The sequence below is a fragment of the Akanthomyces muscarius genome, chromosome 1 (assembly GCF_028009165.1).
Source record: "Akanthomyces muscarius strain Ve6 chromosome 1, whole genome shotgun sequence".
Lineage (NCBI taxonomy): Eukaryota > Fungi > Ascomycota > Sordariomycetes > Hypocreales > Cordycipitaceae > Akanthomyces > Akanthomyces muscarius.
In genome coordinates this window covers 7,323,870-7,350,258 of record NC_079241.1, presented here as the reverse complement: position 1 = coordinate 7,350,258, position 26,389 = coordinate 7,323,870, and the positions used below count along the sequence as shown (strand labels likewise).

General features: G+C 52.3%; 9 protein-coding genes across 10 annotated transcripts; 3 read left to right on the top strand and 6 right to left on the bottom strand.

The window, feature by feature from the left end:
• Positions 1-2,420: 2,420 nt before the first annotated feature.
• Positions 2,421-3,060, top strand: LMH87_007500 (uncharacterized protein; the record flags this gene model as incomplete). Its single annotated transcript, XM_056192602.1, has 3 exons — positions 2,421-2,469; positions 2,636-2,665; positions 2,897-3,060. The coding sequence occupies 3 exons, from the start codon at positions 2,421-2,423 to the stop codon at positions 3,058-3,060; spliced, it is 243 nt and encodes an 80-aa protein (XP_056060806.1).
• A 3,412-nt stretch (positions 3,061-6,472) lies between these two features.
• Positions 6,473-8,108, bottom strand: LMH87_007499 (uncharacterized protein; the record flags this gene model as incomplete). Of its 2 annotated transcripts, XM_056192599.1 has the most annotated exons (5): positions 6,473-6,477; positions 6,562-6,840; positions 6,942-7,369; positions 7,530-7,783; positions 7,902-8,108. In XM_056192599.1, the coding sequence occupies 5 exons, from the start codon at positions 8,106-8,108 to the stop codon at positions 6,473-6,475; spliced, it is 1,173 nt and encodes a 390-aa protein (XP_056060805.1). The 2 variants fall into 2 exon arrangements, with proteins under 2 accessions (XP_056060805.1, XP_056060804.1); XM_056192598.1 differs by lacking the exon at positions 6,473-6,477 and having other exon boundaries at positions 6,512-6,840.
• A 207-nt stretch (positions 8,109-8,315) lies between these two features.
• LMH87_007498 (uncharacterized protein) lies at positions 8,316-8,709 on the bottom strand (the record flags this gene model as incomplete). Its single annotated transcript, XM_056192597.1, has 3 exons — positions 8,316-8,455; positions 8,526-8,595; positions 8,659-8,709. 3 exons carry the CDS (start codon positions 8,707-8,709, stop codon positions 8,316-8,318), a joined length of 261 nt encoding a protein of 86 aa, XP_056060803.1.
• A 323-nt stretch (positions 8,710-9,032) lies between these two features.
• Positions 9,033-9,404, bottom strand: LMH87_007497 (uncharacterized protein; the record flags this gene model as incomplete). Its single annotated transcript, XM_056192596.1, has 3 exons — positions 9,033-9,150; positions 9,212-9,294; positions 9,369-9,404. The coding sequence occupies 3 exons, from the start codon at positions 9,402-9,404 to the stop codon at positions 9,033-9,035; spliced, it is 237 nt and encodes a 78-aa protein (XP_056060802.1).
• Positions 9,405-10,053: 649 nt separating this feature from the next.
• Positions 10,054-11,359, top strand: LMH87_007496 (uncharacterized protein; the record flags this gene model as incomplete). The annotated part of the gene is made up of 3 exons (XM_056192595.1): positions 10,054-10,224; positions 10,303-10,693; positions 10,749-11,359. 3 exons carry the CDS (start codon positions 10,054-10,056, stop codon positions 11,357-11,359), a joined length of 1,173 nt encoding a protein of 390 aa, XP_056060801.1.
• Positions 11,360-11,524: 165 nt separating this feature from the next.
• LMH87_007495 (uncharacterized protein) lies at positions 11,525-13,751 on the bottom strand (the record flags this gene model as incomplete). The annotated part of the gene is made up of 4 exons (XM_056192594.1): positions 11,525-12,207; positions 12,259-12,545; positions 12,601-13,215; positions 13,270-13,751. 4 exons carry the CDS (start codon positions 13,749-13,751, stop codon positions 11,525-11,527), a joined length of 2,067 nt encoding a protein of 688 aa, XP_056060800.1.
• An 811-nt stretch (positions 13,752-14,562) lies between these two features.
• Positions 14,563-16,386, bottom strand: LMH87_007494 (uncharacterized protein; the record flags this gene model as incomplete). Its single annotated transcript, XM_056192593.1, has 2 exons — positions 14,563-16,249; positions 16,301-16,386. 2 exons carry the CDS (start codon positions 16,384-16,386, stop codon positions 14,563-14,565), a joined length of 1,773 nt encoding a protein of 590 aa, XP_056060799.1.
• A 653-nt stretch (positions 16,387-17,039) lies between these two features.
• Positions 17,040-17,837, bottom strand: LMH87_007493 (uncharacterized protein; the record flags this gene model as incomplete). The annotated part of the gene is made up of 2 exons (XM_056192592.1): positions 17,040-17,341; positions 17,396-17,837. 2 exons carry the CDS (start codon positions 17,835-17,837, stop codon positions 17,040-17,042), a joined length of 744 nt encoding a protein of 247 aa, XP_056060798.1.
• Positions 17,838-18,374: 537 nt separating this feature from the next.
• LMH87_007492 (uncharacterized protein) lies at positions 18,375-25,816 on the top strand (the record flags this gene model as incomplete). Its single annotated transcript, XM_056192591.1, has 4 exons — positions 18,375-18,439; positions 18,496-18,563; positions 18,622-25,322; positions 25,376-25,816. The coding sequence occupies 4 exons, from the start codon at positions 18,375-18,377 to the stop codon at positions 25,814-25,816; spliced, it is 7,275 nt and encodes a 2,424-aa protein (XP_056060797.1).
• Between the last annotated feature and the right edge of the window lie 573 nt (positions 25,817-26,389).

Genomic DNA, 26,389 nt, shown 5'->3' with positions numbered 1-26,389 from the left:
TGTCGAAATCTACGTGTGAAACGCAACTCGGTGCGAGCCTTACACATTCCTATACACTACATAATCTACAACTCACTTATTCAGATATGATTCCCTGCTAGTGATATAGTCTGCTCCTGAAAAAGTCGTTCGCAAAGAAGCACAGTATAGCCTCAAATGATGATCGGTCCTGCAGCCATCTAAACAGGTAGCATGCTAAAAACGCACGTCACTTTAGTAGAAGTAGTAGCTTATTGTTTCTTTATCTTCTTATTTCTTTTGGCATTGTTCTCTATTTCTCTTAGTCTTCTTATTTTTCTTATTTTCTTATTACTGTTATTTTCCCCATTGCTCCTGGCTTTCTTTAATGCCTTCATTTTATCATAAATAATAGCTTAGCCACTGGCGCCTTTTCTTCGTGCACGCGTGCCCGCGACCCTGCTAGGCTAAGCTTTCCCTAGGATCATTGGTGCGATCGTGATCAGCAATTGGTAGAATTTGCTTCATGTTCAGCGTTTCGGTCTACCACTTTGTTGCTGCTTCGATGTCTGGTACTGTCAAGGCAACATGATCAATTGGTCGGATCTTCAATCGACGAGCTAGTCTGCGCTCATGGAACATCTATCGGTAAGCGTACACTCATTTTGTGCATATTTTATGCAACAGGAGGCCCATGACAGCTTGCTCGTCCTCGAATACAAGTACTCAGTCTTAAATAATCAAGAAGCGGACGAAACACCAATAAAAGAAAATTTGGCCACTCCACAACATGACCTAGAATGATATGTTTTTCTGATCCGTCGGATATGGTGGAACGAAATTCAGCGGGTAGTCTAATTTTCATCGATGGCCAGGATCGCCTTTGCATCGCTGATCGCAAGGACTGGTGCATCTGATGGATCGCACGATGGCAATCCATTTGGGTCAGCGCTGGCTCTGTTAATATGAAGTGGCCGGTTCTTTCTGTTCTCATGCGCCCCGAAGGCGCGAAAGACGCGGAACTTTATTTTTGCTAGCTCTATTTAGCTCAGATCTTTAATGAAATCCAAGCGATAAGTCTTTACATGCCGACATGGTGACATCATATGACTTTTTCAGATTTGTCACAGTGGAAATTTGCGCTATTGGTGCTCGTGTTAACAGTTAGAAAAATCCTTTCCCTGTTACCATGGCCTATATGCGCAAGCTAGCCGTGGTATGCGCACCAGAGCGCCTCCCGCGGAGCAGCACAAACGCTAGGAAAGCCAACGGGACAAAGTAATTCGACCGTAGCTACAATAAGATGCCTATAGTTCACTGGCGACTTGCAATTCCGTAACTCCTGCACCAAGCTGCTGACGAGGACGGGAAGCTCACCAACCCTGGGTATGACAGACATACTCTTCGCGGACGAGTCTTTGAGAGCACATATTCGCCGACGGTTGTTAATACTCGTACACAACGATTTGCTAGACTATTTCATTTCGCAATACGGATGAGGAATAAATCCAGCGGCCTCATGACTCTTGAATCAGCAGGTTTACCAAGAATTACCTGCCTACCCTAGAACCTTTGGACTATGTGATACCAGAACAACAGCCAGGTGAATAATACTCTCAATACCTATTTTAGTGGCCCAAAGAGAAATTTGCTTAGGGCTTTACTTAGACTCGGCATCTCTGAAGAGTGCACAAAAGAAGAAATATCTGGCGGTAACTGTGAAAGACTCTACAGACCCATTGCTCCCGGGATGGAGCTCACAGCCGACCAGGCATATCTCATGCAGCTGATGTGTGGTTATGAACACGCCTTGGGAACTTTCTAAAGTTTCTGCGGAATATTTTTGTCGGAGGAAAGGCTCGGACTTGGCCATTTTTTGAAATCAAGTGCAGGTAGCGCCATCCCGGACGCTACCCACCAAACTAACGAGAGTATCGGGTTTCTATACTTACGGGGTTGGTTGGAAGTACTCGAAGGAGTACCGGGGGGGGAGGGGGGGAGGGTATCGGCTGCCTCGATGAGCTCCTTTGGCGCATTCACAGCACTGCGGCAGCCAAATCTGAACCAACCTATGTGAATACGATATTCTATCAGCCGCCTCAGGGTGGATCGATAAGCGCTGTTCCTGTGTTGGCTGACTTCACCCACGATGCAATCATTGTGGCTGTAATGACAGCCATATCTCTGGATCACTTCAATGCCGCCCCGTCGGACAAACACCCACCTCTTGCCAATGATCGTCGCCTGGCCATTTCCAAAACTACGGCTTTTGGCACGCGATCAGTCACTGAAGAGATTGCTTGCCAAGACGCTTATCCGAAACAGGCGCAGACCAAGCCAGTGACCGACTTCACGACACTCTGCAAATAATTCTATTCGTTTGAAGCTGAACCACACTACACTACGATTGAGCACAGTCCGGGGAGGCGCTTGCCTTCGATGAGACGGGCTGTGCCCGCCCGATGACTTCTTACAAAGCGTCCAGGACGCCCATCAGCTTGCAAACTACCAGTATGTCTGCCTTGCTGACTATAGTGTTCCTCTAAGTCAATCTCCTACTCTCTATGATGAAATGATTCCTAAGCTACATAGCTAGATAGCTAAAGCTTGCTTATTATTCTTTCAGCTGGTTGAGCAGTTCACCGGTGCCTCCAAATACTGATTGGACTTGGACCAGGTTGCCCGGATTGCACTCCCTCGGGGAAGCGTAAGCTCTCTCGCTCTTTCTCTTTCCGCCATCAAAAGTCAGTCTATGTTGGCCTATTCTGGCTTGCGAGCGACCATGATGCCTTGCAGCCGCCCTATGCGGGCGCGGAGTTGGCCTCGTTGCCGATGACGGGAAGCCATGCAGGTGGCAGTTGGCAGTTGGCAGGCACAGGACAGGCACTCAGGGTACCTAGGTCAGTGCAAGTAGCCTAAAGACGCTAGCCATGGTTAGGCTATGCCAGATTTGGCAGCTGGCAGTTGGGTGATGACATGGCGGGAGAGGTGACAGACGCGGAGAAGGGAATAGAAGGGACACTAGAGAATGGCAAGGTAAGAGTGATGTGGACGGAATCGAAGCCTCATGGTATCACATTGGAAGCAAAATTTGGATACTGAGTCTTGGCCGGCTGGCCGACCGACAACCAGAACCTGTGATGAGTTTGTGAACTGCAGGCCCATCCTGTTCGGGGACCCGAGCGCGCTGGAGAACCCCGCAAACCGGTTGTCGCTGCGCCACTGTCACAGCTAAAAAGTACCTACAGGTACTGGAAGGGAGCCAGCTGAGTGACTGAACTGCTCAAGGATTTAGTGCTCGACCACCGACTTGCCACTTTACTCAGGTACCTATGTACCTGCAGGGAAGAACCTGTGGCTTGCCTAACAAAGCACCTAGGTAAAGTAGGTAGGTTGCGCCTCACAAGCACCGGTGTAACCTGCCAACTGCCAACTGCCCAGGTCGACACCATCACGACCCAAGGCTCACTTTAAGCTTTTCTACTACAGACCCCCCCTCCCGCTCATCTCCTTTTTGTACCGGGCCCTTCCTACAATCTTCCCTCAATCGCCATCTCCTCACCTCTCCCGCCTTCGCGCTCCATATCGCTGCCGCGCCAAGACCGCATTGGTAACACCTCGGGTAAATTCTCACGATTCTGCCACACGCCGAACCCACCCTGTTGTCCCCCGACGTTGCTGCTCGTTGGTGATAGTTCATGTCGGCACCCGACGTCAGCATGACCGCCGACAGCGGCCCCGATCCCGATCCCGATAGCCAGTCGCCCGCTGCCACCAGTCCCTCTGGACCCCAAGAACATGCCCGCCCGCGCAAACGCACCCGCCGAGCTTGCGACAAGTGCAGCACCTCCCGCACCCGCTGCAATGGCGAGTAGTGAGTCCCCTCTGGAGCTGCGAGTATGCCGCCGTGTCAACTTGGGCTAACAGTCCCCCAGTCCCTGCCGACGTTGCCAAGGTAAGACAAGCCGTTCTCACGGCTTCCAGGTCTCGCTTGACGTCCGTCCCACCATGCGCCGGGCGACGACGCCGATTTCCCTTGCCCAGAACCTGTTTCCATTATACCCGATTGGACACTGACACCTCCCAGACTACGGATATACTTGTCGCTACAACCGCCAAGTCAAGAAGCGTGGTCGCTTACCCGCTTCTGCCTCGACCAATGCGTCCACCAACAGCGACCCCAAACTCCAGCCGACGCATGCTTCCAGCCAGCAGTCGTCGCCCTCACTGCTTTCGCCTCCTCATGCTGCACCCAACCCGCCCGCCTTCTATAAACCGACGTCCGAACCGCCACCAGAACAAACTGCCTCGCCACTCCCTAGCGTACAGTCGTACGAGCTCCAGCCGACTAGCGAAGCCCGTTCGCAGCAGCGCATCTCCGCCGCCCTTAACGTCTCGTCCCTTGTCCACCAAATACCGCCGGCGCATCAGTACCCGTACGGTCCGGTGGACGGCCACTTCAGGAAGCCCCGGTCTCGCATAGCCTCCATGACTGGCCCCGACGGCTTGCCTGATCCCGAAGCGCTCGTGTCGGACGACAGCGCTGGCTATCCATCGCCTGCTAATGGCGCGACAGCCAACGACTATGGCACAGGCTACCATAGATATGCACCAAGACCGTCCACTAGTAGCCGCCACCGGCACCGAGAATCCTTTGGGGTCATTAGCATCGCTGAGACAAACAGCTACGACTACGGTACCAAAGCCCCGACGGAAGAATGCAGCTACAAGTTCCTTCAGCCCGTTCTCCCGTACACTTGTAAGATCATACCGGCTTCTGTCGCCTGTGATCTCCTTGAGATTTTCCTCACCGACCCTGGTAGCTCGCTGTTTCGTGGAGCATCACCATACATTCTCACGCGCATTTTTCGTAAAAGATCGATTCTACACTCGACTCACCCTCGGCAAACTACCCCGGCGTTGCTAGCTACAATATTATGGTGTGTCGCTCAGACAGCAGACGTCATGATCCTGCATGTACCTGGCACCAGAGCGAAAATTGTCAACGAATTGTATGAACTGGCGACATCCTTGGTTTCTGCGCGTGACCCAGATCGATGGCGGCGGATTCATGGCGGTCTCCGCGCTGAGCATGAAGATACACATCCCAGCATGGCGGCAACGAGTGCAGTGCCAACATTGACATCTGCTAATGAGCCCGCAGGCGTTGTTGACGATGTGTTGACGTATATACTATTGTCCATTGCCGTTTCTGGAGGCGACTTCAAATCGGACAGCCACAAGTGGTGGTCGAAAGCAACAAGGCTGGCCTTTTCGCTAAAGATGAACAGAGAGGATGAAAGATGTCCTGGACCGCTTTCGCCATGCGCCAACCCCCTATGCGTATGCCGTCGTGAGCAGGACCCGTTGACTCTGCAATCCGTCGAGAGGAGAGAAGAGTGCCGACGCGTTTTTTGGCTTCTGTACAGTCTAGACAGACATTTGTCCCTGTCATTCAACACTATCCTCAGTATCCCAGACTCATACTGCGAGGTTTACAGTAAGTGAGAATGTTCAGCACGGCGGCATCGTTGCTCACAAATTCAAGCACCCTTACCCGAATATGTGTGGGAGAACCTCGACTCCATACCCCTAAATGAGCTCCCGGTGCGCCATGTCGGACCGCCCACGTTGGCGTCGGGCACTGGCTTCTTTGAATCTTTCTTGCCGCTCATGGCCATTCTCGGCGACATCATTGAATTGCACCACAGACGGCATCATCCACGCCTCGGCGGTCTCGACGACATACATTCCGTCATGGTTATTTCGAAACTGCTTGCTGATTTTGAACTGAGCCTGGACAGTCTTGGCGGTGACGCGCCTTTGCGCGGCTTTAGCGACATGCCCATGGGCATGAACGTTGGGCTGCCTCCCATAGACAGTAGCCATTCCCGCATTCGCCTCGTCAAGGCGTACAGCACACATATCCTACACGTCTTGCACGTCCTGCTGCACGGCAAATGGGATGCCATTTCCATGCTAGACGACGGCGACGACTGGATTACCTCGAAACGGTTTACCGAGTGTGCTTCGCATGCCATTTCCGCCTCGCAGTCCGTGTCGACAATTCTCACCATTGACCCGGAGCTGACGTTTATGTCGTATCTTTTTGGCATCTATCTGCTGCAGGGCAGCTTCATTCTGCTGCTCTTTGCGGATCGTATGCCGCAGCTCGGGCCGAACGAGTCGGTGGAGCAGGCCTGTGAGAATATTATCCGAGCGCATGAAGTTTGCGTCGTCACGCTCAGCACGGAATTTCAGGTAAGATTTCTTCAGCTACTAGACGATACGATTACACAGCTGACTTTCGATAGAAAAACTTTCGTCGCGTGGTGCGATCGACGCTGTACGCGGTACGTGGAGCGGGCACGACGAATTTGGAGGAGCATCGAGCGCGGCGCCGGGCGCTATCACTATATAGATGGACGAAGGGTTCGCGTGGCCTGGGCCTGTAATGGTGATACCCAATTTAAATACGCATCAACTCATAAATATATGCGACACCCTCAAGACCTTACACTGCCCCATTCAGATCCCTCGCACGTTCAAAGCTCTATTGCTTGATTGCAATAATAACGGAATCTTCGAACTTGGTAAACTTACGAATCTCCTTGATGGCCAGCCCTGCCCGGGGTAGCAACGCCCGCCAGTGCGCCTCGCGCCGCTCCTGCGCGTTGAACATGGCTTCCATGGCGATGCTCAGCCCGGCAGTGTACTCGATCCCAGGGCTATCCTGCGGCGGCTTTTCGTCAGACAGGCACTTGTCGTCAATTATGATGACGCTGGCGGCGCCCATTGCGGGAAGCTGCGATTGGAGGATGCGGATGCAGGTGGCGTCGTCGTTGTTGTGCATAATTTGGCGAAAGTAGTACACGCTGGCGTCTAGACACATTTTAGTAAGAATATGAACAAACAAAAACCCGTGGGGTGGGAAAATAAGCAAAGAGGAAAGGGCACAAATTCAGACAGAGAAACACACGCACTTTTGACCGGCTGCTCCGTCAGGTAATCATAGCTCATTTTCTCCATGCCCTCCACCTCGAGCGCCTTCTCTAGCACAACTGGCCGATCCTGCAGGACTAGTCTGCCCTGAAGGTCTGGGATTTTCGCTTTGAGTGCAGCAATCTGCTGGCCGTTGCCGCCGCCGACATCCACAAAAGCCACTTGCTCGGGCGAAAAGAGACCAGCGCTCATTTCGGATCCAAAGTCGACGGCGTCGAGCCAGGTCGGCAGGCTGGCGAATTGCGCCTCCATAAACCGATGAAAAGCACCTTGTTGGACGGGGTGCGTCTCAAGCCATGTGTAAAAGTCGACGGAAGAGTGCTGCCCAACTTTGAACGCGTTGAGTTTTTGGGTAGTGTTGGAGAGCACGGTATTGAGAGCACCAAAGGCGGGGAGGCAGTTGTCGTGGCTGGCATTGTGTAAATAGTTAATCATATGGAAGAAGAGAAGCAAACTGTCTGTTGAAAAGATGATGGTAGAAAAAGGTAGGGGTGGATAAGAGAATAGGGTTGCTGAAGGGACAGATGCTGCTGGAGCGGGAGGGCCTGTTCGATGAGAAAAGCACTCACAAATGAGTAATGGCATCCTGGAACAGTGGCGCGATCATGAGCTGTGTGAGGCCCGTCGGCGCATACTGCCCACGTTCTGGCTCGCTGAGCATGCCCTGCGTACCGAGATAGTCCACGACCGACTCAAGCACAGCGGCCTGCAGGCCGGTTGCCTCTCTCAGCGCATCAAATGTCACGGGGTTGCCACTGGCGCCTGCGAGCGTAGCAAAGAGCTTGTGCTCCTGCGCGATGCGCGTAGTGATCAACGGAAGAGGCTGAGATGAAAGAATAAAAGTCGGGTCAGATCTCACGTTGTATGACATATGCAGTGTGACAAAGCCCGCAGCCCGTTTTCGCACTACAATGGCGTCGAGCAGGGGTGGTGAGGCTTACAGAATATACAAGACGCTGGACCGTCTCGAAGGGCTCCTCTAGAGCGAAAGAGGCAGCGCGCGTCAATTGCCTGAGTTGCTGTCGCTTGGTGTCGTCAATAGCCAATGCGACGGTAGAACCCTTGGGGTCGGCGACGATGGCCTGCAGCTGCGCGATGAGAACGTCAACGTCGGGGGTGGGTGCTTGGGAGGCCAAGGAGGGCTCCATGGCTTTGTTTTGGAAGAACTGGGGGTTAAAACGAGGACGGGATGGGCCTGCAGGCTTGCTGGAAACCTGTCATCCAGAAGCGGCGGGCGAACCTTGCTTTTTCTGAGGCGTGGTGCTTGCTGGGGGTGATGGCCGATCAAAAAAAGGTTGTCTCTTGTCTCCGTGCCTTGTTTCTTTTTTATCCGAAAATCACGCAAATTACCACCACTAGTTTGTACTGGTAGACAACAATTCATCCACCTCAACATTGTACGTTAGTGACTGGCAAGCATAACCCGAGTCGGACACTGCGGGTATCAGGGATAAGCGACGGGGGCGTTGACGATGAGGGGCACAAGGCCCTACGCCTAACCAATTGTCGTTCCTACTTAGAATTTGGCCAACCAGTATCAGTAGTTTCTGGGAATAATGATGTACTTGTACCAGTAGTTGCTGATGGTCCCTGTGCCTGCCAAGCGCTGTTATGCAGCGAAACGATGGCCTCAGCCTAGCTAATTAGCACTTGAATCATGATTTATGACCTGACAGCCTGTCTTGGATGGAGACTGACAGTAAATGGGCGGCGACGGGGCTGTCGCAGCGCACAGCTATCTCGATACATCCTGATAGTGTGAGACACACTGCCCTTTTAACATCTAGTCGTCAGCACAGCTTGACACGTAAAACGCGGAAGGCCATCGGCCACCCGAAACACAGTCTCAACGAGCCGGTCATGTGCTGAATTTTTTTAGCCCCAAGCTTGTCGACGCCTCCTCCTGCTTTTAGCGGGGTTTCTACATTGCCAAATGTCACCTTGAGACGGAGCTGGGCCGCCACCTACGCTGTTGGCTGAGTGGCTAGTTTCGAACGGGGCTTTTTATTTGGTCCTCCCAGTGTTCTCCCAGTATCCCCTTGTCCCCGCGCCGGTCGTCCAGTGTGAACGACTTATGACGCCGGACGGGACGGGAAGACGCCCCTAGCCGGTCCTAGCACGTTGCTGGATGTGGGCTGAACTGAGGTGTTGCTCCATTGCTTCTCAGAGTTGGTGTGCTGTCCAAGACTGCTGCACAGAAACAAACGTGGCATTAGCGGAAAGGAAAAGCAAGCGCAGGAAGATGGCTTGCCTGCTGGTTTGCAATACACCGAGGGACTGGTTTTGCTTCTTTGTCGAGTTGCCGCCTCCAATTGGAATATGCGAAATGCGCACCTGAAAGCCACATATTGGGAGCCAGGAAGGATAATAGTTGCCCCTGGGCGTGTTTCGAGGCTCCAAAAAAGTACCTGGTCTCCCGCTGAGTTGAACAAGGCAAACGGCATTTATGCGTATGTACCGAGCCGACAGCTCATCCTTGATCGTATCAAGTCTCGGACGCTTGCCTACTGCACACATGAGCGCACACAAAGGGCACTAGGCCTTCTTTGCTCACTGGACTCGGCTTGAACAGGCTCACTCCTGCTGTGGGACGGCACCCAGGACTCACTCCGTTCCTCGACATAATGCAGCCGGGCGGGATGAAGAGGTCCACGCATGCACAAGGGAATAGCTAGATATACACGCGGAACCTTGCATGGCCTGTTCTTTTTCTTTCTTTTGCTCGTCCCCCCTCTCGGCACGGCTCGTCCATCCACATTCCAAGAAACTAACAAGGGATGGGCGGAAAAGAAACAAAGTGCCCCATCTTCAGTGGGCCAAGAAACTAGTTTCAAGGCCGGTCGGTCATGGAGATCACTTGTTAGAGCGCAAGTCCTTGTCTTCTTACAGCCCCCTCTCCTCGACAGCGGATATTAAACACAAAGTGCTCCGGTCTGTTCCCGCCCTCCTTTACAAAATCTACCAGTATTAGTCTGACTACCTCCCCGCTCGCCCCGGATGACGAGACTATAATCAATGGAATAGGGACTGGTCGACTGCGTCTCACTTGTGAAGTTGGAAGCGCTGCCTTCTGTTTTCGAGCCCCGAAATCCCATGGGTGGCGTCGAATCTAGGGGCGATGATGTCCCAGACCGCGGCCCTGTCCTCATCAGCGTCCTGTGGTCGCTGACGGCGCTGGCGGGCATCACGGCCATGCTCCGCGTTGTCGTCCGCATTCGCAACCGTATGTTCGGGTGGGACGATATTTTTATGATTTTTGCCATGGTATGCCCTTGTCAATCCTGTCTCCATCAAGTGTGACCCTTTCCGCCAGTGCTAATAACGTGCTCGGTGACTACGCAGCTTTGTTTTACAGGATGGAGTATTGTGCTCACCCTATACGCGCAAAAAGGAGGATCGATGCATATTCATGATGTTGCCAAAACGGGACCCGACAATGTCGCCAATGTGCTGTTCCTTAACTGGCTCAGCCAGGTGTTTGGCATTTTGGGCGTTGCGGCGGGCAAAATCTCTGTTGCGGCACTATTGCTCGCGATTATTCAACTGACTGAGCTGCGATGGCAACGCATATTTCTGTGGATTGTGCCGGTGACTCTCGCTAGCCTCGTTGCTATTGCCTGCTCAACATTGACGTTCGCGCAATGTACCCCAGCCAAAGCGCTCTGGGACCAGCGGGTCGTGGGCAAATGCATGAACCCTCATGTCATGTCCTCGTTTGGAACATTTACTGGAGGTAAGTCAAAATTTCATTTTCGGCAAGCCAGGCCGCATGTCTCTAACAGTTGCAGCGTTCAACACATTTACCGATGCCAGTCTCGCCATCATTCCGGCAACTATCTTCTGGCAACTGAACAACACGACGACCGAAAAGATACAGCTCACAATCGTCTTCGGCCTCAACATCCTCACATCCATCTGCTCCGGTATCAAAACACAGTACCTCGCCGAGCTCGCCAACCGCACCGACCAGACGTGGGCTACGTACGATATTTTCGTCTGGGTTACCGGCGAGCTGTTCCTCATGATTGTATGCGGCAGCATCCCGACGCTGCACACCGTGCTCATCTGGTTCCGCAACGCTGCAGGTAGCATCAAAAGTGCAGTGCCGTCGCATAAGCAGCATAGCTCGCGGAGCTCCCGCAAGGGCAGCGCGCGGCTCACGTCGGAAGGCGACGAGACAGACAATAACGATGCTGAGCTTGCGGAGCTGCGCGCTATGGCGCACCTCTCCATCAAGACCAAGACAACAGTTGAGAGGGTCCAATCGAGGGGAGACAGTCTGGAAGGGCTATTTGAAGATAAGAACGGCGTGAGGGTGGACACGATGTACGATGTGCGGCGGGATACTAGGCCGAACTCGGCGGTGCCGCCTGCTGAGCCACGAGGCGGCCATCCATAGCAACAGAACCATACGTGGGCACAAGATGATATCAGCAACCGAACTTTCACGGCTAGCGGCTCATTTCAAGTACCAATTTTCAAGCAGTTACATAGCGTTGTATATATTTTGGCTATTTGTTCTACAGTTCATGGGGGGGAGACTGGCGCCCCTTTTGTCGCTTCTCTAAAATAAGTTGGGTGTCGTTGATTCGTAAAATGCCATGTGTGGTGGTGTATCTTCCCAATTTCCATGTGGTGTCGCGCTTGGGTCGGCACCTCCCATGTCCGTCGTGTTGTACATCATCTCGTCTGTCCAGAGCCGTGTGAAGTCTGTTTGGGGATTTGATGTCATGGCATGGCCGCGAGGGATCAGTTGTGCAGGAGCGGAAAGCAAATTGGGGTCAAATACCGATGCAGGTGTATGCAGCGATAGCGCAGGCGTGCTGGAGCTATCGCCAAACACAAAACCGTGCTGGTCGCCGCCGTTGAGCATGTGTAGGATGGCGTTGCTGTCGTTGTAGCGGACCCCACTGCTGGTAACACTGCCGCTCTCCTCCGACCCGTCGTCTAGCACGATGCCAGAATCGGGCCGCGCTTGAATGTTGGGCATGCGATGGCTGCTTCTGCCTGCTTGCTGCGCGGTCTTGCTCGACTCGCCCTTCTTGTTGCTGCGATTTACATAGGGCAGCCCTTGAGCTGTGGTGAGGCACTGCTCCACGCTCTCTGCGAAGCACTGGTGGAATTTGGTCCATATCGTGTCTAGCGTGGCCTGATTGGATATTTTGTCTTGCAGGGACGCCCGTAAGTGGTCAACCGATGTGTAGAACTGCGCCGCCAGCTCAAAATGCTCAATGACGGGAGTAAAATCTAACCAATGGTCAGCGTGGAATTGGCTTGCGTATTCATAAGAGAACTCACTGGATGTCTGGATTGCATGATCGTCGTCATCCGGAAATAATAGATTCCATATTTCTTTCCATTGTATAATCGGCGAGGCGCCGCTTGCGCGCTTGCGACTGAGCAGTTTGTTGCACGTTGGTCCGTCTATTCCAGATTCTGGATCGTGATCTGCTAGATCACACATAAACTCTTTTGGCTGTCGTTGGTGTTCGCGCAGCTCTTTCCGCGAACGAAAGTCGCGATTGCATCTATCGCATACGAATGCCGATGGGTCATCGCGCTTGTGTTGCTTTACAATGTGCTGTCTTTGAAACTTGTCAGTACTTCGCCGGGGCAGTTTCGTTTAAGAGACGGGCCCACCTTAGTTCTGCGAATTTTGGGAAATACGTCATTGCGCAGCTGTGGTGATCACGCACGTTGAAGCGATGGGGGTTGCGTTTTCGGAAAGGGCAGCTAAGTCGCAGGCTGCCGTCGTCTCGAATGGCGTGCTTGGCCTTCTTCACGGGCACAAAGCCCGATCCCTGCCCATTCTCCTGGCCATCTTCACCATGGTCGTCTTCCTGTTTGCGTTTGGAACTTGACTGGGATGACCCAGAATGTGACCCACGCCGGCCGTCGTGTATAGGCGAAGATGTGTTACTGGGATACGAATTGTCTTGCGAGTTCGGCTGCTCTCCGTCGACGGTGGGCGATTGCCAAATAGCGTCGCCCAACAATCGAATGTACCTTGCAGACAATCGTCGCATATTGCCGAGCTGATGTTCTTGCTCCGGCGCGTCAATGCCGTAGACTAGTTGCAGAGTGTAAGTGAGCAGCGTATCGGCGTCACTCTCAACTGTCTCGTCAGTGGCGACAGAGCTTGCGTCGCATATGAATGTTCGAGGGCTGTTAACATCGGCCTCCTCACTAACGCCGCCCTCTGAGTTGCCGGACATTGAAGCGTCGTCGTCACTCAGATTCTGAGCAGTGGCCGGGCTCAGGATGTGTTAATGAAAGCATCATTGGAAACAAAGAAATCCCGAAACTCACCTCTTGAGGTCATCTTCGTCTTCATCGTTTTCGCTTAGGAATGTCTTTGGCGACAACGAACTAGCGAAAACAGCTTTCATCGTAGTTTCAAGCTTATCTTGAGTAAACCTAGCTTCTTCTTCTCTGTCGCCGACCCATGTCGACCCAGAGTCGAAGGACGCAAAATGCTGGCGGCGCCTTTCGGCGACTCTGGAGCTGGGCCGGTCCTGAAAAAGGGGGCGTATAAAATCCTCGGTCTCGCTCTCGTACACAGTACTAATTGGGCTCGCGACGGAAGACGCAGAATATGCCGTGTCCGAGTCAAAGAAATGGGCGGAAGATACACTGCTGCATATTGACTGAGCCCGCGAGTGGCGGCGCAGCGAGCTTGGATTCAGGCGAAAGGTCTCCGGGAAACGCTTTCGAAAGGCGGGCTCCGCCCTGGGAGACTCTGCGACTCGTGGCGCAGTGCCGGAATCGCCTTGACAGTGGCAATCTTCCATTTTTATCGCCTGGGTACGATTGTTGGGAGCTGATGGAGGTTGCGTGAGAAAAGGCGCTATGCCGCCGGTCGGAAACTCGTAATTGACCAAAGTTTCCACCCGAGAGGACTTGGAAACAGCTGTTTTCCAGTCGTTAGGGACAAAGCAGAAACTCGTAGATATATGTACAGCTTGAAATTATCCGAAGAAAGCTATCTGCGTCGCAGAAACCCAGGACCTAGATTCCTCGCATTACGCCAAGGGGGCAGTTGGGGCAACTGTCGGCTACGCCGCAGCGTGGCTGTGATTCGTTCGTGATGGCCGCCGCTCCATGAACAAGGCTGTCGTCACCAGGCACACCAGGCAACTGTCAGGCACCTCGGCAGATCCAAATATCCGCGCAAGCTGCACGCTTGGCTTTTGAGATTTGCTTTTATGATCTGGGCGAACGGGACGACAATAAAGATCCGCTTCCTTTCCAATAGCCTCGACAATCCTGACACAAACTCCATAAGCCTTCGCCGGGGAGACCGTTGTCACTAAGTATTCACTAGGCACCCACCGGTAAAAGAAAACGCCCGCGTAGAAGCAGTAGTGACTTTGTTTATTTATTTATTCGATAACTTCTTCCCCCGTCTTACTTCTCTAATTTCTCTTATTCCCCTCATTTCTCTAGCTTTTACCACTTTTATTTATTCTCCCTATTCTCCATTAATATATTTATTCTTTAATAAATAACTCATAGTAGTAACTTAGCTACTAACGTCTTGCCTTCGTACTTACGAACTCAGTCATGTAGTATGGATTGGAGCTTTGCTTTACTGGTTCTATATTAAACAAATGGGATGAACTCTTTCCTCACATCCCATTGATCCTCTACATTCTGCGGCTCCCGGAACGTCGTCACCGAAACACCATTCTTGTCACGAGGCCCAATCAAAACGTTCTTGATGCGTGAGCTCTCGGGCACGCCATACGGGGACTGCAGCTGAACAACATCAGCCTGTACATCCAGGACTTCAGCCAGACTGCCAGCATCGTGAGCAGCACCAACACCCGTCTCTGGGATCCTGTTGAAGTCCAGTAGCTCATCCAGCTGCATTTCTTCTTCGAACTGATCAAGCGAGAGTGTGGGTGGTTGGTGAAGGGGGACATGCCAGTTGCTTCTGTTGGAATCTCTGCTTGAGGCCTCTGAATACGGTGTGCTGTGAGAACCTGGTCTCAGGTCCATGGCATTTCTATCGGTGGCTACCATGGATCTGTCAATACTCTCCTCCTCGATTTCTATCGTTCGAAGTGCTATTGCAATGGCTTCGTTGGAGTGCCAGAGATTTTCGCGCCGGTTCCTCAGTTCGTCCTTCATTAGTAGCTTCACGGCGGCACGGCGCAGCAGTGGGTGCCGACATTTCTGTGCTGTCCAGTAGACTGGTGCTATCAACTCTGTCTCAAAGCTGAATGAATGCAGCGGCGGTCCGCGCTGTGCGCCCGTGATGATTGCCGAAGCAAGCGACACAATAGTGCCAAATGCAGTGATGTGACTATCGTAGGCTACCTCGTCCTGGCTGAGCGACGTAGAGACCCAGATGGTAGCCGTGTTGTAGTACATCAGTAGGAGGTTTTGTGTACAAGTGTTTGCTTGTGTCGTTTTCACACCGCTGATGAGGACAATGAAAAGTGTATGCCAATGACTCAGACGGGATAGCAAGTCCTGTTGCGCAGAGGCAAGATTCTGTAAACCATCTACATCAAGCTCTCCCGTGTAGACTTGTGGTCGTGCAGTCGTGCTAAACCGCAGCGCTTCATCCAGCAGGTGATAGAGCAAGGTTCTAGCCTCGGCTATGCTTTCGAATCTTACAGGCGTCGAGATGGACGGGCGCAAATGCTCTGGTACGCGTGGGGGACTGCCACCGTATAGAAATGCCGCCAGACCTAGTCTTGTATACATGGGAACCAAATCTCGCTTAACCATTTCAAGAGCGGGCGACGACTCGTTGCCGATGGAGCCTAACAGTTTCCGGCCTTCGATGATGTGCATCCGCGCGGCCTGTTCGTTGTCAAGGAGAAATTCCAGGCATGTGTACAGAACACAGGCCAATAGTGGGATAGTCGGCCCATTGCTTGGTTTCCAATCTCTCAGTGCCGATATCGACTTTCCATATTCCGCGTAGGTGAACGATGGCCCAACGGCGTCAGTGCCTTCTTTGTGGGTGCTGAGATGCTCATGAAGGCTGCTCATTGCTAGGACGGCGTGCCGCACAATCGGTTCCGTGACACTCAGTCGCATTACTAAGCCACTCCAAAACTCGGAATCCATTATGTTGCTGAGAACCGGGGCTGACTGGCTGCGATAGTAGTCAAAAGCGCGGCATCCCTCGGCGGACTCAAACTCCATGGTTGGGCTGAGCCGAAGTAGGGCATTGGGTGCTGACGAACGACCAACATATCCCTGGCATCTGCGGCCCGTTCCAACGCATCGCAGGCATGATGGCCTGGCCTCGTCGCATTTGACTTTACGGATCCTGAGCTGCGGTCAGGAGGAAGCCATCGACAGGGGTTGCTAATTAACTTGCTTGCAGGTGATGCAGCCTGTGCGGACCTTTCTATTGCCTTTGCGGCCGGAGGGTTTTGGTACGACCGAGTGTGGATTCAAATTCATCCCGTCGGCGGTTTATGACATGAGATGAGTTTTGTGATCGGGAAAGCTTACTTGGCATTAAATTAAGCTGTGGCGGAATGAAGTGCTGACAGCTGAAGCCACAAATAGTCAGGCGACCCACGCCGCCGAATGCCTACCTAATTTAGGTATGATGCTCTGCACTAACGTTGCGTGCTGGAACGCGCAATCATTCAGCCACAATACTTAACACTGATGCATGTAGGAAAACCTCTATGGTGGTCTCGGAGGATTACCTGTGGCTCCTCTAGTTGCATACCAGTAATCATCTTTTGTGCTGCTGGTAATAGCACGCATTTGCATCAAGTGAATATTCCCATATTCCGCATCTGCCCAGCCTAGCAAGTACTAAGAAAAGAGGCCAGTGGCCGGAACACTAGACTTTTTCGTGTGGAAGAAGCTAAGGAAAATAAGGAGAGGAAGAAAAAAGTTGGAAAGTAAGAGATATCAGAAACATAAGAAAGATAGGAAGAAGAAAGAAAGCGAAGAAATATAGGCAACATAAGTAAAGTTGAGAATAAAGACACACCTATAATCATATCATCTCCTGGCGCCAAACCTATGCAATGATGGGAACCCAAATGGTCCTCCGGGTATCCTATTTCTTTGACAATGTATCTGCATGTCTTCCATGACTATCGCCCTCTAGAGGCAGTCTTGACCAAGTGCCGCAGCTTATTTTTCTCGTCCTGCTCTGCCAGAACACGTGCAGTGAGACTGGCGGCCAAGGGATTGTTGATTCCGCTTATCCTAGCATCGTCCATTTTCGCTTTCTTGTTCCTATTTATAGTTCCGTTCTGTTCCCCTTTATCTCCGTCGCCTCGCGCAACATCGCCCCCTTTGCGCTTCTTCTTCTTTTCAGACTTGTCCTTTTTCATGGAGTGGCACAGACCCTTCGATTTGAGGTCCTCCATTCTCTTCACAAGGCGCTCGATATCTTTCTCGGTCGTTGGTAAGATGGCGATGATGTTTTCGCGCTCGAACGGCTCACTGCATTCGGGGCAGGAATCTTCTATGATTTCGGTGACGGCGACTTCGGCGAATGCATGGCCGCAGGGTACAATATATACCGATCGGGTGGCTGGGCCAAGCTCCTTCAGAGAGACTGGGCAAATCCACTTGCCGCCCCGGTTCATGAACTTGAGCTTCACAATATCGCGGAGAGATCGAATGATTATCGAAACGTTGTCGGGGTTTGCAGGTTCTTCAGACGGCAGCAAGTGCTTCAAGACGGCCTCGTAGTTATAAAGTCGGCCAGAGGCGTCCGACACTGCAGTGTCCATATCAAGCGGCGCATCGCTGAGCGCACAATGCGACCAGGCATGGCCAAGGGATTCGAGAATAGTCGCCTTAAGCTCGGATACTGTCGGCAATCGAGCTGCGTTCTTGACAAGCTCTCGACGCTTGGGAATTGAGCCGCCGTCATTACCCATGGCGATTGATCCGTTGAGGCGATGAATAAATGCGGATTGTCGTCTAAAAATGATAATAGTCGGACAGGTGATGGGACTCTGTTGCGCTAGCGGGCGCAGGTATCTGGGATGAGTGGGGTTGGGCGTCGCACAGTGCGGGAAACAGTGTGAAGACCCGTCGTCGTTCTATATCCGTCATTCATTGCTAGCGTCAGACAGTACCAAATATAGCTTCGCACTGTCTTTGCATCAACTCCCCGGCGCGCGTGCCCCAGGAAGCTCGCCGCACATGTTCAAAGTCTCGACACCCATCTTCAGCCACGCACCTCTACCCACTACACATACCAATATGTGTGTGTAACATGGTTGCGGTGGAACTACGGTGTATTTTATACGCACAACCTCCTACTGTTATCGCCCAACGCCCGCAACAATTCCCTCGTCCCAACCACCTCGGGCGCTTCTTTGCTTGCGCGACTCCCTGCGACGGCGGCTACGACTTTTGAATCCCGTGGTTTCCCATATGCTGCAGCTGTGGAGCTGTGAGCACTCGTTGCCATGACACAGCAGCAACCCGCCGCATTGGAGCGGCTGGACCATATCAGCCGTCAGCTGAAATCTAGGTTTGCGAGCTGCGACATTGTCCGGCAAGGCCAAAATACTGACCATCTAATCCTAGAGTCGGCGACGATGTACGACGGAGAGCTGCATTGCAGCTGAAGGACCTCGTCACCATATGCCACCGAGGTAATTTACAAATATTCTGCACGCTGGATCCGCGTCGCAGCTAACGGGTCCTGCGCAGATCTGAATCCGGAACAGTTCCTATCCTTTTACAATACTGTCAACAACAAGATCACGCAACTCATCACACATGGCGGCGACTCCGCTGAAAGACTGGGCGGCATCTATGCGCTGGATGCGCTCGTCGACTTTGACGGCGTCGATGTTGCCCTCAAGTATACGCGATTTACACAGAACTTGAAAACACTGCTGCGAGGCAAAGATATGAACCCGATGCGACCGGCCGCTGTCGCCCTCGGTAAGCTATGCCGCCCCGGTGGATCGCTCATTTCAGAACTTGTCGACTCGGAAGTAAACACGGCGCTCGAGTGGCTACAAAACGACCGAGTCGAAGAACGGCGCTACAGTGCGGTGCTGGTGCTGCGAGAGCTGGCTGTCAACGCTCCGACATTGATGTACCAGTATATCCAAACAATCTTTGAGTTGATATGGGTTGGCTTGCGCGATCCCAGGCAGCAGATTCGAGAAGCATCGGCCGAAACTGTCAGCGCTTGTTTCCGAATCATCCGCGATCGAGACCAGGAGATGAAACAACTATGGATGGGAAAAATCTACAACGAAGCCAGGCAGGGCCTCAAAGTCAATACTGTAGAGTATACACATGCGTCTTTGTTGGTGCTCAAGGAACTCCTCGAACAGGGTGGCATGTTCATGCAGGAGCACTACCAAGAAGCATGCGATGTTGTCTTCCGGCACAAGGACCATCGCGAGCCGACTGTCAGAAACACAGTCGTTCTCCTCATTCCTGATTTGGCTAGCTATTCTCCAGCTGACTTTGCCCAGTCATGGCTGCATAAGTTCATGGTCTACCTCTCGGGCATGCTCAAGAAGGACAAAGAGCGCAATGATGCTTTCCTTGCCATCGGAAACATTGCCAACTCTGTCAAGAGTGCTATTGCCCCGTATCTGGATGGTGTGCTCATTTACGTCAGGGAAGGGCTCAGTGCGCAGTCTCGCAAGAGAGGATCTGTGGACCCAGTATTTGACTGCATTAGCCGGCTCGCCGTGGCTGTTGGTCAGACTCTCAGCAAATATATGGAAGCGCTGCTGGACCCTATTTTTGCCTGCGAGCTCACGCCGAAGCTTACGCAAGCTCTCGTCGATATGGCTTTTTATATTCCCCCGGTCAAGCCGACAATTCAAGAACGTCTGTTGGATATGCTCAGTGTAGTCCTTTGTGGCGAGCCTTTCAAGCCGCTCGGCGCTCCTCAGCCCAACACTCTCTCATCCGTCCCTGTCATTGCAAAAGACGGCAAGGATCCACAGGCATACGAACATCGCCGCGCCGAAGTCAAGTTGGCGCTCAACACGCTAGGAAGCTTCGATTTTGCTGGACATATTCTGAATGAGTTTGTCCGCGACGTAGCAATTAAGTATGTTGAAGACGAAGATCCAGATACCAGAGAGGCTGCCGCTCTCACCTGCTGTCAGCTCTATGTCCGTGATCCAATCGTCAACCAAACAAGCTATCACGCCCTTCAAGTGGTCGGTGATGTAATCGAAAAGCTTCTTACCGTGGGCATCTCCGATCCTGAGCCTAATATTCGACGAACTGTGCTCGCGGCTCTCGATGAACGATTCGATCGTCACCTTGCCAAAGCCGAAAATATCCGCATCCTCTTCTTCGCCCTGAACGACGAAGCGTTCGTCATTAGAGAAGTTGCCGTCTCTATCATTGGCCGACTGGCTAGATACAATCCCGCATACGTCATTCCGTCTCTCCGCAAGACTCTCATTCAGATGCTTACGGAGCTTGAATTCTCGGATGTTGCTCGTAGTAAGGAAGAAAGCGCCAAGCTGCTCAGTCTTCTCGTCCAGAATGCGCAGTCGCTTATTAAACCATACGTGGAGCCCATGATCTCGGTGCTTCTTCCGAAGGCCAGCGACCCAAACCCTTCTGTTGCGGCCACCATACTCAAAGCCATCGGCGAGCTTGCGACAGTTGGCGGTGAGGATATGCTTCCATACAAAGACCGTCTGATGCCTCTTATCATCGAGGCCCTTCAGGATCAAAGCTCAAACATCAAGCGAGAGGCTGCCCTGCACGCACTTGGCCAGCTAGCCAGCAATTCAGGCTACGTTATTCGGCCGTATCTCGAATACCCGCAGCTACTTGAAAACTTGCAAAGCATTATTCGCACCGAAGATCAGCGGGGACCAATTCGACAGGAAACTATCAAGCTAATGGGCATTCTGGGTGCTCTCGACCCTTATAAATGCCAGCAGGCCGAAGAGAAGCCCCTTGATACCCAATCTCGGGCAGAACTGGGTCCGATGACTGACATTTCACTGATGATGAGCGGCTTGACCCCTTCAAATAAGGAGTACTTTCCAACTGTGGTCATCAATGCCTTACTTCAGATTCTGAAGGACCAATCCCTTGCTCAACATCACGCTGCTGTCATTGAAGCGATCATGAATATTTTCAGAACCCTTGGCCTAGAGTGCGTCTCATTCTTAGACCGCATCATCCCCGCTTTCCTACAGGTCATTCGGTCCTCGCCGTCAACAAGGTTGGAATCCTACTTCAACCAGCTGGCAACGCTGGTCAGCATTGTGAGACAGCACATCAGAAATTACCTCCCCGGTATTATTGAGATTTTGCAAGAATACTGGAACAAGTCGTCGTCGCTGCAGACTACTATCCTATCACTTATCGAAGCAATCTCTCGCTCTCTGGAGGGCGAGTTCAAAATCTACTTGGCCGGTCTTTTGCCTATGATGCTTGGCGTACTCGAGAAGGACACCAGTGTGAAGCGCGCTCCCTCCGAGAGAGTTCTACATGCGTTCCTTGTGTTTGGAGCCAGCGCCGAGGAATACATGCATCTAATTATTCCCGTCATCGTGCGGACTTTTGAGAAAGCCACGCAGCCCCCATTCCTCCGAAAGCAGGCGATCGAGTCCATTGGTAAAATCTCCAAGCAGGTCAATCTTAACGACTATGCTGCCAAGATTATTCATCCCCTTACCCGAGTGCTTGATGCCAGCGAACCGGCACTGCGAAATGCCGCATTGGACACAATGTGTGCCCTCATTCAACAGCTCGGGAAGGATTACATCAATTTTATGGGGACTGTGAACAAGGTGATCAATCTGCGACAAATTCAGCATGCCAACTACGAGCTTCTGGTCAGCAAGCTTCAGAAAGGAGAGGCGCTCCCACAGGATCTGAATACCGAAACACGCTACTTTGACCGCGGCATCGAACCTGCGTTTGCGGATCTAGGCACAAAAAAACTGGAGATGAACGCAATACATCTCAAGGCTGCCTGGGATACCAAGGGCAAGTCAACAAAGGAAGATTGGCAGGAATGGCTGCGAAGATTCAGTACAACTCTTTTAACAGAGTCTCCTAACCATGCTTTACGTGCTTGCGCGAGTTTGGCAAGCGTCTACCTCCCCCTTGCGCGAGAACTCTTCAACTCTGCTTTTGTCTCTTGCTGGAGCGAGCTGTTTGAGCAATTTCAGGAAGAACTCATCCAAAATATTGAAAGTGCGATCAAGTCTGAAAATGTCCCGCCGGATCTGCTCGGTCTCCTTCTCAACCTCGCTGAATTCATGGAGCACGATGACAAAGCGTTGCCGATCGACATTCGCGTACTCGGTCGCGAGGCTGCGCGATGTCACGCCTACGCCAAAGCTCTTCATTACAAGGAACTCGAATTCCTTCAAGATCAAAGTAGTGGAGCTGTCGAGGCATTGATTGTGATCAACAATCAACTTCAGCAATCAGACGCTGCCATCGGTATTCTGCGAAAAGCTCAACTCTATAAGGAAGGCATTCAGCTTCGCGAAACCTGGTTCGAAAAGCTTGAGCGTTGGGAAGAGGCCCTAGCCTTCTACAACAAGCGGGAAGCAGAAGTACCTCCAGAGCAAGCTGTTCCCATTGACATTGTTATGGGCAAAATGAGATGCCTTCACGCCCTCGGCGAGTGGGATGCCCTCGCCACGCTTACCGGGAATACCTGGCAAAATTCGGCCCCGGAGGTACAACGGATGATTGCGCCGTTGGCAACTGCAGCAGCCTGGGGTCTCGGCAAATGGGATTCGATGGATAATTATTTGTCTTCATTGAAACGAAACTCGCCAGACCGTTCTTTCTTCGGCGCCATCTTGGCTTTGCATAGAAACCAGTTTAGAGAGGCCATCAACAACATTCAGCAAGCTCGTGAGGGCCTGGATACCGAGCTTAGTGCTCTCGTCAGTGAATCGTACAACAGAGCCTATCCTGTTGTGGTCCGCGTTCAGATGCTTGCCGAGTTGGAGGAACTGATTGTATACAAACAATGCGACGAGAAAAAGCGCGCGACTATGCGAAAGACCTGGGAGACGCGTCTCGAGGGCTGCCAGCGCAATGTCGATCTCTGGCACCGTGTACTGAGACTTCGTGCCTTGGTCATTCAGCCAGCAGAAAACATGCGTATGTGGATCAAATTTGCCAACTTGTGCCGCAAGTCTGGTCGCATGGGTCTGGCAGAGAAATCGCTCAAGCAGCTCATTGGGACTGAAGCGCCACTCGAAAACATGATCCCGTTCTGGAAAGAAGGCTCATCGTTACCCAAGAATGTTCCGGCGCAGGTCATATACGCTATGCTCAAGTTCCAGTGGGAGACTGGCCAGCAAACTAGTAGTCGGACACAGCGCAACATTTCGGAGCGCACTCTATACTGTTTGCAGAGATTCACCAACGAAACTGCTCATCGATTTGATATGACCAAGATGCATCTCTCGTCTCAGTCTGGCACTGAGCTTACGACTGCCGACTATGCTTTCCAGAACCAGGTCGACTCGTCCATCATCACACCGCAGACTCAACGTGCACTCGTGGAACAGACCGTGCTGCTAGCGAAGTGCTACCTACGCCAGGGTGAATGGCTCATCGCGCTCAACAAGGACAATTGGCAGCGGGACAATGTCGAAGAGATTCTCACCTCCTACTCCCAAGCTACAAGGTATAACCCACGCTGGTACAAAGCATGGCACGCCTGGGCCCTCGCAAACTTTGAAATTGTCCAGACCCTCACGGCCCGCACCGAGGGCGACACCAACCGAGCGGATGCCGCCAGTATTGTCCAGCACGTCGTTCCCGCCATTCAGGGGTTCTTCAAGTCAATTGCGCTCTCAGCTGGTAGTTCGCTTCAAGATACTCTGCGTCTTTTGACGCTCTGGTTCACACATGGAGGCCACGCCGATGTCCATTCAGCTGTCACAGAAGGTTTTGCGAACGTCAGTGTTGATACCTGGCTAGAGGTTCTCCCTCAGCTAATTGCACGTATCAATCAGCCCAATATGCGAGTACAGCAGTCAGTGCACAACCTGCTCGCTGACGTTGGTCGAGCGCACCCTCAAGCGCTGGTCTATCCTCTCACGGTCGCTATGAAGTCTGTCCAGAGCACCCGCAGATCACGGTCTGCCGCGCAGATTATGGACAGCATGCGTCAGCACAGCGCCAACCTGGTGGCCCAGGCCGATCTTGTTAGCCATGAACTCATTCGTGTCGCGGTTTTGTGGCATGAACAATGGCATGAGGGCTTGGAAGAAGCTTCTAGACTATACTTTGGTGATCAGAATATCGAAGGCATGTTTCAGACCCTTGAGCCGCTTCACAGCTTGCTGGAGCGTGGACCGGAGACACTTCGCGAAATCTCATTTGCCCAGGCATTCGGTCGTGATCTGAGAGAAGCACGAGAATGGTGCCATCAGTACGAGACTAGTCACGATCTTAATGACCTAAATCAGGCTTGGGACCTTTACTACCAGGTTTTCCGCCGAATTTCTCGACAGCTACCACAGGTCACAACCCTTGATCTAACCTATTGCTCACCCAAGCTGCTAAACGTCAAGAACCTTGACTTGGCCATCCCAGGAACCTATCGGAGTGGGCAGCCTCCTGTAAGAATCCAGTCTTTCGAGCCAACTTTGACGGTCATCAACTCAAAACAGCGTCCTCGCAAAATTACTGCCAGTGGCACAGACGGAAACGCGTACCCCTTCCTTCTCAAGGGGCACGAGGATATCCGGCAAGACGAACGTGTCATGCAGCTGTTCGGTCTTTGTAACACTCTTCTAGCCAGCGACTCGGAGTGCTACAAGCGCCATCTCACCATTCTGCGCTTCCCAGCAATTCCTCTGTCACAGAGCTCGGGCCTTATTGGATGGAGGTCCAATACTGATACGCTTCATGTCCTCATTCGAGAGTACCGTGAGAGCCGCAAGATCCTTCTCAACATTGAGCACCGCATCATGCTGCAGATGGCTCCTGACTACGACAACCTCACACTCATGCAAAAGGTGGAGGTCTTTGGCTATGCTTTGGACAATACCACTGGCCAGGATCTCTACCGTGTTCTGTGGCTCAAATCCAAATCCTCGGAAGCTTGGCTTGAGCGCCGCACCAACTACACCAGATCTCTAGGTGTCATGTCTATGGTCGGCTATATTCTGGGTCTGGGTGATCGTCACCCGTCTAACCTAATGCTTGATCGCCTTAACGGACACATCTTCCACATCGATTTTGGTGACTGTTTTGAGGTCGCCATGAAGCGCGAGAAGTATCCAGAGCGCGTTCCATTCCGCTTGACGCGCATGCTCACATACGCAATGGAAGTCAGCAATATTGAAGGAAGCTTCAGAATTACATGCGAGCACGTCATGCGGATTCTCAGAGACAACAAGGAGAGCGTGATGGCAGTCCTGGAAGCTGTAAGTACTCTTATCAGCATGCTAACTACCTCATGTAACTAACCTCACTACAGTTCATTCACGATCCTCTGCTCACTTGGCGTCTGACGAACACAGCCTCGCCTGCGGGACCAAACTTCCGTTCCGACCGGGAGGCTGCTCTTATTGGTATGAATGGCGGCGGTAGAGCACGCAGGCCGTCCATCCTGGAGGCCGATATTGCACCATCAGAGCTCTTGGCCAACGGCGATCCCGTCAGCGCGATGATAACCCGCCCTAGAGCCAGAACAAATAGCGGCGTCGAACCCGAAGGCGCTAATGGCGCGCAGGATACGGAGACGCAGAATGCGAGAGCTGTTGAGGTTCTGGACCGCGTCGTACAGAAGCTGAACGGGCGCGACTTCAAGGAGAATGAGGAGCTTGATGTTGTGAACCAGGTCAACAAGCTCATCATTGAAGCGACGAAGCTGGAAAATCTCTGCCAGCATTACATCGGATGGTGCAGCTTCTGGTAGGCGTTCTTGGTTAGACTATTTGTGGAACGCGGTATACTTGTGATGTCAGCTACGCGGGTTGTGACCCACGAGCGCTGCCTGGTATATATATTGAACGAAAAGGGGTTGGGGCACTCGCTATACCAGCGCTTGAATGCGCGAGGCTGCGCGGACATCTTTTCTTGTCGGTTTCGAAGTTTTGTTTTCTTATTTCTCATGCTCCCTGTTGGTAGTTTGGCGCCGCGCTACGAATAGCTTGATCAGTGTTTTACAATTGATGTATTAAAACGAATGTACATATTTGGATACTCACTGTGACATTCGATGCTGTTTTGCCGCCAGATTATGTCGAACGCGGGACGTCGCCCTATCGCTCCCAACTCACCATAAGCTAATCAAAAACCCAAACCTCGCGGACCATCCGATGATTTCTAATTTCCCACGTAGCTCATTTCTCGTGGAAGCTTAAGGCTCCATCACAGTTGTCGATGACCGCTGTCTAGAGCTCGTATAGGGTACAACGACGGTCTTCCCCGGCACACCACCACGCCCCCACACCCCACGCCTGACCCCCACCGTGAGGGCAAGAAGAGG